Consider the following 12931-nt stretch of genomic DNA (forward strand, 5'->3'; position numbering starts at 1 on the left):
GGTGGTTGGGGGGGGGGGGGGACTAGACATAGTCTCAAGAAAAATGGTTGCTAATTGATCTAATTTTTCATGATATCTTCAGATTTGAAATAGAAACTCATTAGACATGTGACTTTCAACCCATTACTTCTCTGGATTGCTCTAGGACTGATTTCATGTATTTTTATATGAAAAAATAAATAAAATTCAGTGTGGTACAATTTTTTTCAAGGCACTTCAGTGTCTATAACTTTTTATCTTTTTGAGCATTATCAACTCTGGATGATGGTTAGTAAAGCCCAAAGGGTCTTCTTTCCAAAGACACAAATTGTGTGTGTGTGTGTGTGTGTGTGTGTGTAGCACACGGTTGTCAGGAACTGTTACCATTTTAAGTTAAGTAGGTCATTTTCAGTTGTGAGTCCCAAAATGGGGGGTGCAGGTTAACAGGTAAAAAAAATAAAAATAAATCGGTGTCGTTACTCAATCTTCCAGTAAAATGACAGACTTCTCTCTGGTGACGTACAGTGCTTCTCCAGTATTTTAGTGCCCTTAAACTCTTCTCCTTCACAATCGACAGCAAGCTTGTGTTCACTTTTGAGCGCAACGCCCACATCTCAAAATACAGTCTTCTCAGATGTACACACAATATGGAAGAAAAGATCTGTCGCTATTTCTTTTTCATCATAACATTAAATGGTTGTGTGACAAGACTGAGATAATCCGATCCGTGCAGTTTCAATAACCAGCTCTGGTTTGCATGCATGATCAGGAATTAAAGTATTTACCGACAATTACAGATAGTTCACAATGTCTCTAGTTTAAAGTTTTACGTTGTAAAATTACTGTTTGCTTGTTAACTGATGGACTATTTGGTTCCTGCTGTGCTTCCTCTGTAGATGGGCTATGGACAGCATGGCCCAGGTGGTTATGGTCAGAACCAAGGTGGCTATTATGGACAACAGGGCCCTTCACCTCATGGAGGCCCCCAGCAGTCTCCATACCCCCAGCAGCCCTCCACTGGAGCAGCCTCTCAGCCCCCTTACTCCCAGCAACCGCCTGGTCCTCCCCATGGCCAGAGTGGGCCCCCTTACGGGCAACCTCAGGGCGCCCAAGGCCCCCCTCAGGGCCAGCCTCCATACTCCCAGATTCCACAGTCACAGTCAGGACAGCCACCCTTCCCCCAGTCCCAGGGTCCCCCTCAGTCACAGGGTCCGTCTCAGGGCCAGCAGGGGTCGCAGCCCGGATACTCGCAACCACCTTCGGCTCCAGGACAGCCTCCTCAGCAACAGGGACCCTCACAACAGCAGCAGGGCCCGCCACAATCACAGCCGCCCGGCTCGGCGCCGCCTCAGTCATCCCAGCAAGCTTCAGGACAGGGTCAGCCCTCACCTTACTCCCAAACCCCTCCACTGCAGTCTCAACAACAGCAACAGCAACAGCAGCAGCAGTCACCCTTCCAGCGCTTTCCTCCTCCACCTCAGGTAATAACACTACTCCACATACCTGGAGTTGCTTTGATGAACACTATCCTTGTTGCTCTTTCAAAAGTGCTTCTACATTTTATTGTTGCCTCATTACTCCTCAGGAGCTGTCTCAAGACTCCTTCAGCTCTCAGTCTTCAGCTCCTTCCTCCAATCAGCCCATGGTGTCCGGGAAGGGAGGTCCAGAGGAGAGCATGCAGGGACGACCTTCCAGCCTACCTGTGAGTCTCATGGGCTTCAAACCAGATTTACCTCATGCCATGCTAGCTTTCAGAGTGGTTTGAGACCAGTTCTTTTGACGAGGGGATCAGTTTTGTAGTTCTTGCAAGCGCTTTGTTTGTTCAACAGAATATCCTTAGTTGACCAATTCTGCTAGCATATGCTTTTGTGCCTTAATATGCGAAAGCTTCCCAATCCTCACTTCTGTCTCAAATCACTGGGCGAATCTGTTAATGAGGCCTTGGGTTGTTTGTCTTTTTCTTTGGGATAGTAATCGGCTGGACAACTGTAGTCATAAGACCCTTTAGCACCGCTTTAGTTCCAGAACTAAACGTACGGTACTAAAGTACTGGGACGATTTTGCGTGAACTATTTCCCAGTACCATTTAAAGAGTTGCATTCGCACCGACAGTAGTGTACTAAGAAGTGACGTAAGCTGGTCGACAGCGATGTCATTTGTGCGCGGCGTTCAACAACAGAAACAAAGAACAACATTAACAACAGGAGGATGGAGGACGCTGTGATCGGAGCTGTGTTTGTTGTGTCTCGCGGGTTTCACAATAATGGACATGAAAAGTCGACGTATACGTAAAGCGATTGAAAGAACGGAAAGGAGGACTAAGAATCTCCAGCGACAACTGGCAGTGCTACATTTGCTACAAGTGCCTGCACTTAAGTGTCCGTCCATCTATCGCTGTTCTCCATACTTGCGAAATAAGTTGACATGCTTACAGTATGTTTACACTTTTTTAAAATCATGGTGGGTGAGGGCGTTTTCATACGCGTTTGGCCAATCAATGTCTACTTACGTCACGATTAGTACCAGTTGTGCTGGTTAGACCCTGCTCCGGAGTAGGAGCTAATTTGGTTCTCGAAAAAGGCAGTCCGGTACTAAAATTGCTCCCAGTTCCGGCGGTGCGAAAACGCCAAAAAGTGGGTAGTTCCACAATTAGTTCTGGTACTATGAAAAGGTTCCTGCGGTGCGAAAGGCCCTATAGACAAAGCTTTACAGAAGTGTTTCCCAACCCTGTTGTTGGAGGACACTACACATTTTCAAACTCTTCCTAATCAAACATCAGCTGTTCACTTGAGACTCCAGGACCTGAAACGGAAAATGTGTAGGCCTACTTTTGATTTTCCTCCAAAAACAGGGTTTGGATACGCTAAACGGGGATTGCAAGAGTAAAGGTTAATTAGGATCTTGTTCTGTGGCTGTAAGGTAGTTTACATGATTACTGGCACTGAACCTTTCTGAAAGATTCATAAGTTTTGAGGCAGGTAGTAGAAACCTTAAACTATGTTCCTAATGTTGTTTGATTTACCTTGGAAGTCTGTGTTAGAGCTGGGAATGACGTCAAACACGTGGACCCATGCTCCAGTAGAGAGGTCAAAAAACGGAGATAAACACGTCCATTGTTGGCAATAATAGTCAATTAAAAACACATAAAAAGTGGTATTTTGCACAGATAACGCCGTAGTATCATGTCCACAAATAGAGTTTGGATAGTACTGTGTGCACCACAGAGTAAGCATGGGTCGGTATAAGATTTTGATGGTATGATAACCTTAAACAAAAATATCATGGTATTGTCGTTACAGCTCTTAAAATGTGTCGTTTTTAAATGTCTGGGTAAAAAAAAAAAAGTTTTCCGCTGAACACAATATATTTCGTTTTTGAGCAACATACAGAATATTAGAAACAGTAGAATTTGTTTATTTTTTTTCTTTGATGTGTTTCCTAAATAGAAGAAAAATAATGACCGACATCTTTATTTAACCCAAATCTGTAATTACAGTTATTTAATTTTAGTTATATAATTCATATACATATTTATATCATTTCAAATCATTTAGTTATATAATTTCATATACATAATTTGATTTAATAATAACCCAATTTGAAGCAAAAACAGAATGTTCTGTTCTAACTAGCTTTGTGAAATTATACTACATGCCTGAACGAAGCAAAGAGCAGAAGCTCTGAATCAAACGCAGATTCTCTCTCTGACAGCAGGAGGCGCTTCTGGAACAGCAGATACAGTGTTTCCTTGGTTATCGCCGTAAACAAAGCAGGCTGCGCTGAAACACTGCTTTAATATGAACTCCACAGAGACGAGATGAAAAGAAAATACCACGTAAATTTTTCTGAAGACAGTCAGTACCCCTCAGAAACACATTCATATAAACCCCCAAATCAATATTGAGGATTTTCTTCCAATAGTTCCGTGCATCATGATCAGTGAGTGATCTGCCAGCTACAGTATTTTTCTCTTTTCGTTCCTCTTCAGCGTTTCTGGCCTGTGTTAACAGGTGTTTACAGACTTCATATTTTCATATAAATGACATTTTGGAAAACGATTGCATTGCAACGCAATTTGTACAAGTCCAGAACAGACGAATTGCTGGCAAATAAGACAAAAAACGGCCGGTTGCCGATCGCGTAAGTTCTTGAGGAAGCTCCTTAAGTTCGGCCGTCCTACACGTGACTGACCGCCCGCTCGCACCAACAGGAGGAGGAGGGTCGTGTTACTCTCTACACTGCACTCAACCTGAGGGATTCCTACACTTTCAGTCTTTGAGGAGACATGAAAAATGGCACATACCGCAGGAACGGTATAACGGAAAATATTAGCGGTTTTGAAACCGTGAAATATTCAAATCGCGAGATACTTTGAAACCGGTAATCAGCCCATGTCTACCACAGAGTTTTTGGACAGACAAACAATAATAGTAATAAACAATATTACTACTGATTCTCTTCTGTTGTTGCACTGAGCAGCCATATTGAATTCTGAAGTTGGCATTGTTGCGATTCCTTCGAGATTCCAACTTCCGTGTACAAATGGAACCTTTTCCACGACATTCTAATTTATTGAGATGCACCTGTATGTCATGGGTGTCCAGTCCTGCTCCTAAAGGGCCACTATCCTGCAGAGTTTAGCTCCAGTTCTAGGCTAATTAAACTCTGCTGAACCAGCTAATCAAGGTCTTTCAGGATTACTAGAAATTTACTGGTAAGGTGCTGTTCACACAGAAAGCGTCTTTGCGACTAAAAATGCATGTTGCCAACAAATAAAACCATTACCATGCCAGCTTACTTGGCATAAATATGATGCTCATGTGTGAGACGCTAGATGCAAGCACAACGGCTATATGTGTCCATTTAGCACGTTTACATAGAAAAACAATGGAAAAGTAGCGCATTGGAATGGAACAACGTGTTTTGTGTGAACAGCCCATTAGTGTGTTGGAGCACTTTGGAGCTAAACTCTACAGGACTGTTGTCCTACAGGAATAAGTTTGTACACCCCTGCACTAGATTCTCTGTTAGTGTTCTATTGCGGCACTCTTTGAAGAATTTAGTTTTTTTTGTTATGGTACTGACTTATCTGATTTAACAAGAATAAACCTTATATCATGCTACACGTTGGTCACAAGGTTACTTACAGTCCAGGAGAAGCATGGGCGCCAAAAGTCTGCTACGCGAGATTAGTTGCTTTTGGAAACCAGGTCAGTGAAAACTCAGGTGTGTCAGGTGTGCACATCATCTGTCACGGTGAAAAACTTTCAGGATATGGTGTGAGGGTGTGTTTATAGGTTAGCAGATACAAATAGCTCATTCAGAGCAACAGTGCCTCCGATCATGCATGTTGTTATATATATTTATATATAATTACGATATTTACAGCATTCCTGGCCATTTGATTCGGTTGTGGCTGCTGTAGCCTAATTCATAAAGGCAGCATTTTGTTTTGTGCATGTTATCAGTAAAATACATTTTGCGCTTTGACAAGAAGTCAAAATAAACTTCTGTTTACTTTATCAGTGTTAGGGATGTTCATTTCGGTTATTTTTCCTAACCAACGCTCTTTAACTGATTGTTAACTGACAAGATTATTTTAAATTAGAATTGAATTAAATTAGAAAGGATAAGTGTCTGTGACCTGTTAAAAATACTAACATTTGTTTCCCGGGGATTCATTTTACATACGCAAAAAAATTTTCTGAATGAAATGAAATGCGACTTGTAGGCTACGTACGCGACTTATGTTTTTTTCCCTCTAAGAAACACATTTTTTATATGCGTAGGGTATTTTAACCATGCAGGACATATTTTTAAATATTTTGATAAATTACTGAAAAAAAAATGGTATTACTGATTGTATTAATCGGTCAAAATTTTATATGGTCGGTTAACGGTTAACCGGTTAAAATGAACGTTCCTAATCAGTGTACATTATTCCAAAGAATAAAATGGTATTTTTAAATTCTTCTTAAATGTAACTTTCAATGTCACTGAAGCCATACACGTATAATGTGCAGGAATACTGATATTACTAGTACTTTTCTAAAACCTTGTTAATGGTTTAAGCAGTACCTTGTCAGTCCAGGTTTAGAATAACCTTCAAAACACAGTTGCTAAAACACCTGTACAATACAACCAGCAGTTGAACACACATTTTACTAGAGCAATAATTGATAATAGCTGCTTGTTATCTTATATTATACTGTCTGTTACTGATGTTGGCTCAGTTGTAGATGTTAAAGCAGGGGTTCTCAAACTTTTTGACTTGAAGGGCCTCTAATGTCCAAAATATTCCAAGGCCCTTATATGGAAGATATTTCATATGTAGTTAAGACAAAGCTTCTTTTGTTTTCTTTTTTTTTTTTAAATCAATAGAACTCAGTGTTGATGTATAAAATTAACCACAATTTTATTTTCAAGAGGTAAAAATAGTTACTGAAGGAAAATGTTTACATCTTGATTTTTTTTTTTTAAGAGTAATTAAAGTTAGATTATTTTAAGGTTTGAAAGGGATTGTTCACCCAAAATAGAAAACTTTTTTTCCTGTAGAAAAAAACAAAATTTACTCACTCTAATGTTGCAGACTTTATTTTCTTTTCTTCTGTTGAACAAAAAAATATATATATTTTGAAGACTGTCAGTAACCGAACAGTTGCTGGTAGCCATTGACTTTCATAGTAGGAAAAAATACTGTGGAAATCAAAGGTTACCAGCAACCGTTTGGTTACCAACTTTAAAAAGTAACTTTGTGTTCAACAGAAGAAACTTGTACAGGGATGGAACCAGACTCATGGCTGTATTAGATCAAAAGGGTGCTTCTACTAAATACTGAGTAAAGGGTCTGAATACTTAGGACCATGTGATATTTCAGTTTTTATTTTTTAATAAATTTGAAAAAATGTCTATGGGGTGCTGTGTGTACATTGAGGAAAAAAAAATAACTTAAATGATTTTAGCAAATGGCTGCAATATAACAAAAAAATTTGAAAAATTTAAGGGGGTCTGAATACTTTCCGTACCCACTGTATATATATACGTAGATGCCTCATTAGCGACTGTTTCTATGGGCTGCTATACATAAGCCGTCCGCCATATTGTAATGGTCAACTTGAAGTCATTCACCATAGTAATCACTGAATATTCGAAAGATGCCAAAATCCTGCACAGAATGGCTCAATGGCTCTGTGAAAACCTACAGTATGGTGAATGACATCAAGTTGACCGTTCCAAGATGGCGGCTGTATCTACGTGCTTAGAGCTGTCGAATGGGTTATCTATACATATCTATGGTTGGAACAACATGAGAGAGGGCTGGAGTGATCTTGTCATCTTGTGGCCCCCTTGGATGTTTGCTGAGGCCCCTGTTGGGCCTTGATGCCCTGGTTAGGAGCCACTGTGTTAAAGGGGCATCAGTCATTTTATTTTACCAGTACGCCACACAACCACAGTTCACGGTGCCCTTTATATAACCTGCTGCATTGATGCTTTTAAATGAAGTCTTACTGCTGTAAATGAGAAGCCGCATTCTGTGATTGGCAATTATATTGACAACAAAAATAATTGGACTTGTGGGTTCTTGTTGGCAAGATTCTACCTTCAGACAGCTTTTCATGAGCTTGCATTTGTCTTACTTAATACCCATTTGGCATATTTCTCCGTTGACGCACTCTGGTTTACCATAATGTCTCTGTCATATGTACGCTGATACGCGCCAAGATGGAGAAGGACAGAAAGCTGGAGCCGATCTGATTCTGGGGAGGATCTGAATCCAAAAAAACTGATTCCCCAGATTGCGTTTTCATTGGAAAAAAAGATTCTGAAAGACTGGGCATCTTTTGCCGTGATCCTGATTAATTCATTTTGAATTATGTTTTTTCTTTTTCATTTCCCAAATTAATCACAATGCAGTGCGGTTTATATCAGTCGAGGATCAAATCAAATCCTCTTCCATTTGGTTGATGATAATGGTGTTTATGTCTGCATATACGAGCGACAGAGATCTGGCACGGGGAGATTTCCAATAGCCTGGGATTTCAATTATGGGACGCCCTGGAAGTGATGTATCCTCTCTGCGTGTGAGAGAACATGAACGCTCCCTCCAGTCGCTTCTAATCTCCTCCAGTTCCTTTCTAACGGCCTTTTGTGGCCCTTCCTCAAAGTGCGGCTAATCCCAAGCAGTGTCCGCCTCCCCTCTGTACTCCTAAACTCTGCTGTGACTTCAGGGGTCCGTCATCCTCAGCCCCTCGCTTCCCCCGCTGCTTTTATATCTCTCTCACACTCTTTCTTTCCAGTACAATATTCTCAGTGTCCTGTAAGTGCTCCGTTTGAATCGTCACTTAAACTTTTGTCCGTAATCTTTTGCCAGCATCTTATTCCGAGATGCATATTAAGTCAATGTGCTCGGGCCTGGAGGGGAAGGTCACATGGTAGTCACACGCTCGCTCGTTTTGTCCCGCTTCCTCCCAGTGGAAAGGTTTTATGGAGTAGTAATTCTGACTCGGAGGGGCCCGGCCCGTTGGGAATGCGAGAGAGACGCTACGAGAAAATGGGACTGGAATATATTGTGTGTATGTAACGATTCAATAGATTGAGATGCATCATCAAAATCGCATGCTCTGTGAAAATGTGTACATATACAATTATTTAATATCTATCGAATGTACATCAGGGCAACATGCTTGCGCATTTTCCCAGTATGTTTTCGACTATTTATTTTTTTTACGAAAAATTCTGAAATTATAATTTTAAATTGGTTTTACTAATTTACAGATTCTTGCAAAGACTAGTTTAAGATATGTTCTCAGAATTGTGTACATGTATTTTAACTCTTTCCCTGCCAGCCTCTGTCATAATTTCCACATTTTTCATGGCCCCCGGAATATTTTGTTGCATGAATATTTAAACATGCAATATGTCAAAAGAAAAAACAGAGCCTCTTCTTTTAAACAAAATATAACCTTCTATTTTAGCTTCATGCGTTTTTTTAATCAACTTGAATATGGGTAAGTTTCATGAAAAAAAGTAACATTGTGAATTATTATTATTATTATTATTATAATTAAAAAAAACAATTGTGTTTCTGTAAAATACTACATCTGAAACCGATTCGGAACAATATCAAAACATATATGGAATAGATTGCTTCCGTCAACACATTCAAAGCTTCACAGTCCTAAACTACTTCCTGAATCTACATTTCATTCGGTAACGTTAAGGTCAATGTTTGATGATTGCGTTATTTTACATATGCATCTGCTTGCATACACGATTGCTTGTTTCTGCTGCTTCTTCGCTGTGCTTGGATCCAGGGATTCAGTCCTCTTTCAGAAGATGTGTAATAGCGCCACCTACCGTATAACAGCAAAGCTCGGAAAATTGTCAATGGCGGGAAAAGAGTTGATTAAAAATAGTTAATTAAAACTAGTATTTAGTTATGTAAGTTGCTGCAAAAATTGATTTTTGTATGAATCACTTTGATGAAAGCAGATGGATATTTAGTAGGAAAAGAGGGTGTCAAGATGGATTGAAGCAGGATATTGAGGATGAAAGAAGGGAAGAGAGGAAAAGTGTGTTGGAAAGAGCAAGCGATTGAGACACTTGGCCATTTTCACACAGGAACCCCAGTGGCTGACGTCATTTCAAGACCACCCGCATTTTCCCCCAGCATTCCCACCCTGACAGAGCGCCAGTGCCAAGTGCTCCAGTACTGTCAGATGTCTGCGGCTCTTTCCAGCCGTCTTTCCTCTCCCTTTCTGCCCTGTTCCTTTTCACTTAGTTTCCCATCTAACAGCATTGTCCTTGTTGTGGTTCCCTGTTTCTCTTACTCTCTCTTTGTTGTGCAGTCTGGTTTCACGGAGTGTTGCATTTATGCTTCTCTTTTTTTACTTGTAGCTTTTATATTTATTAATAGTGTTTGCTAAGGCAAGCATGACTGTTATACTCGCGAACACTTGGCGTTAGTAATTGTAGCTCATTCCTGCACTCTTTGTACTACATGAATGATGCCTCAGAAAATGTGGTTTGAGTATAGTTATAGTATTTTACTAAAATATGAAAGTAATCAGACTTAAGGTTTTTGCCTGGTGGAGATGAATAGGACTGGTATGGAAGCCCATTTCCACCATGGAATAAAAAATAAAATAATTGTGACATTTCACAGACTTTATTTATTAAAATGTAGAGTTTATGTTGCTCAACTTTTACTATGACTTTTTTTTCCCCTCAGAAATGTTTAATATAAATTTGCTATTGTGAAAAAACAAATCAGAATTGCAAGATGTTAACTCAGAATTGCAGTGGATAAACTCAGGATTGTGAGGAATAAAGTCAAAGTTTTGTTGCAATTTTTGTTGAAGGAGGGTCCTAAGTCATATAGGGCTGCAACAAACGATTATTTTGATGATTAATCAGTAGACATTTATTGATTATTCAGCATTTGCATTGTTAAAATATTGAGTTATACATATTCTAACAAATAAATTAAGGTAATCACTTCAGCTTTTGAAAGTCATATTATGTAATTACAGTTATACAATTAATTTATACAAATAAATATATTTGGCACACAAAATTCACCATTTAATTAGCTATATGAAAAAGTAGCTAAATAACACATCATTCTGCCTAAAATATATTTTTGTAAGTCACATGGATTAGAAACAAAATAAAGGTTAAGTGATAATGTTTTATTTTTGGATAAACCATTTTATTCACAATATAATCTCTCTTAAAATACCTTATAGGTTTAGTGGATAAACTCAGGATTGTGAGGAATAAAGTCAAAGTTTTGTTGCAATTTTTGTTGAAGGAGGGTCCTAAGTCATATAGGGCTGCAACAAACAATTATTTTGATGATTAATCAGTAGACATTTATTGATTATTCAGCATTTGCATTGTTAAAATATTGAGTTATACATATTCTAACAAATAAATTAAGGTAATCACTTCAGCTTTTGAAAGTCATATTATGTAATTACAGTTATACAATTAATTTATACAAATAAATATATTTGGCACACAAAATTCACCATTTAATTAGCTATATGAAAAAGTAGCTAAATAACACATTCTGCCTAAAATATATTTTTGTAAGTCATATGGATTAGAAACAAAATAAAGGTTAAGTGATAATGTTTTATTTTTGGATAAACCATTTTATTCACAATATAATCTCTCTTAAAATACCTTATAGGTTTATGATAGTCAAAACAGTCCTGAGCTAGATCAAGCTTTGATCTCTGCAAACCAAACTATAACTCTAATAAAATGTTTTTTTCCCCACTAATAAAAAGATTTTATCATTAGTAGGGCTGAAACGATTCCTCGAGTAACTCGAATACAAAAAATCCTCGAGGCAAATTATGTGCTTCGAAGAATCGTTTAGTCCATTTACTAGGCATGAACTGAATTTTCGGCCGCCGCAAATATATGCCGCGCCGCCCAGCAGTGTTCAGGTTTCACTCTCCTCCAGCCGTCATTACTGCGCCGTGTGACGCTCCGTTCATTATTCCACTCTATCAGTGTGCATTCTGCTCATTTACCGCTCATGCTCGCCGGAAAAGCTAAGTCTGCTCAAATAACGCGCCGACAAGAAATTTCTATATACTAGTTCCTATTTGCAGTATTGGGCAACGCTGGTAAAACCTCGTTCACTGATCTGCTCCCCGCTATGCTCTGCTGATAATAATAGATTTGTCAGGGTTTTTATATTTTTATACAGGTTTACTTGACATTTCTTTACACACAACCATCATTTCTATTCAATTCCCACTGATTTATACTCGATCTGAAGAGCATTAACTCGTATTACGCAGCAGTGTTCAGGTTTCACTCTCCTCCAGCCGTCATTACTGCGCCGTGTGACGCTCCGTTCATTATTCCACTCTATCAGTGTGCATTCTGCTCATTTACCGCTCATGCTCGCCGGAAAAGCTAAGTCTGCTCAAATAACGCGCCGACAAGAAATTTCTATATACTAGTTCCTATTTGCAGTATTGGGCAACGCTGGTAAAACCTCGTTCACTGATCTGCTCCCCGCTATGCTCTGCTGATAATAATAGCTTTGTCAGGGTTTTTATATTTTTATACATGTTTACTTGACATTTCTTTACACACAACCATCATTTCTATTCAATTCCCACTGATTTATACTCGATCTGAAGAGCATTAACTCGTATTACGCGATCATATCTCTATGAATGAATGAATGGCAGTGTTTTCCTTTACCACACACACACTGAAGCGTGCGTGACGCTCGCGGTGATTACAGCGTCTGCCGTCTCAATGAGGACATAAACACATGAACAACATCTCCACAACTGCTCTGAGAGTCACTTCATGACCGTTTGATTTGAGTAAAACTAGCGTCATATCATAAACACACAGAAATGTAAAGGTATTCACGACAACCCGTCAAAATAAAAGTCCGGTTTAATTTGAAGACATTGCAGCAGAAATATATTGCTATTGTTCAGCAGAATGTACATACTACTACTACTACTACTACTACTAAAATAATAAACTTTATTTTTTAAGGAATGATCACACAACATTTCTTCCATGTTTTAATTTTAATAGTAAATCCCCATTGCTTGCCAATTCCTTTACCACACACACACTGAAGCGTGCGTGACGCTCGCGGTGATTACAGCGTCTGCCGTCTCAATGAGGACATAAACACATGAACAACATCTCCACAACTGCTCTGAGAGTCACTTCATGACCGTTTGATTTGAGTAAAACTAGCGTCATATCATAAACACACAGAAATGTAAAGGTATTCACGACAACCCGTCAAAATAAAAGTCCGGTTTAATTGGAAGACATTGCAGCAGAAATATATTGCTATTGTTCAGCAGAATGTACATACTACTACTACTACTACCTCTAAAATAATGAAAACTTTATTTTTTAAGGAATGATCACACAACATTTCTTCCATGTTTTA

General features: G+C 39.0%; 1 protein-coding gene across 1 annotated transcript in view; it reads left to right on the forward strand.

The window, feature by feature from the left end:
* The window catches only part of LOC107550655 (AT-rich interactive domain-containing protein 1A-like), a 100790-nt gene that overhangs the window by 27081 nt on the left and 60778 nt on the right, over positions 1-12931 (forward strand). The window contains exons 3-4 of the mRNA XM_016231990.1: positions 876-1460; positions 1565-1681. Of these exons, the coding sequence (XP_016087476.1) occupies positions 876-1460; positions 1565-1681 (702 nt within the window). The remainder of the gene's footprint in view (positions 1-875; positions 1461-1564; positions 1682-12931) is intronic.

The sequence above is a fragment of the Sinocyclocheilus grahami genome, unplaced genomic scaffold (assembly GCF_001515645.1).
Source record: "Sinocyclocheilus grahami isolate Dianchi unplaced genomic scaffold, SAMN03320097.WGS_v1.1 scaffold404.1, whole genome shotgun sequence".
Lineage (NCBI taxonomy): Eukaryota > Metazoa > Chordata > Actinopteri > Cypriniformes > Cyprinidae > Sinocyclocheilus > Sinocyclocheilus grahami.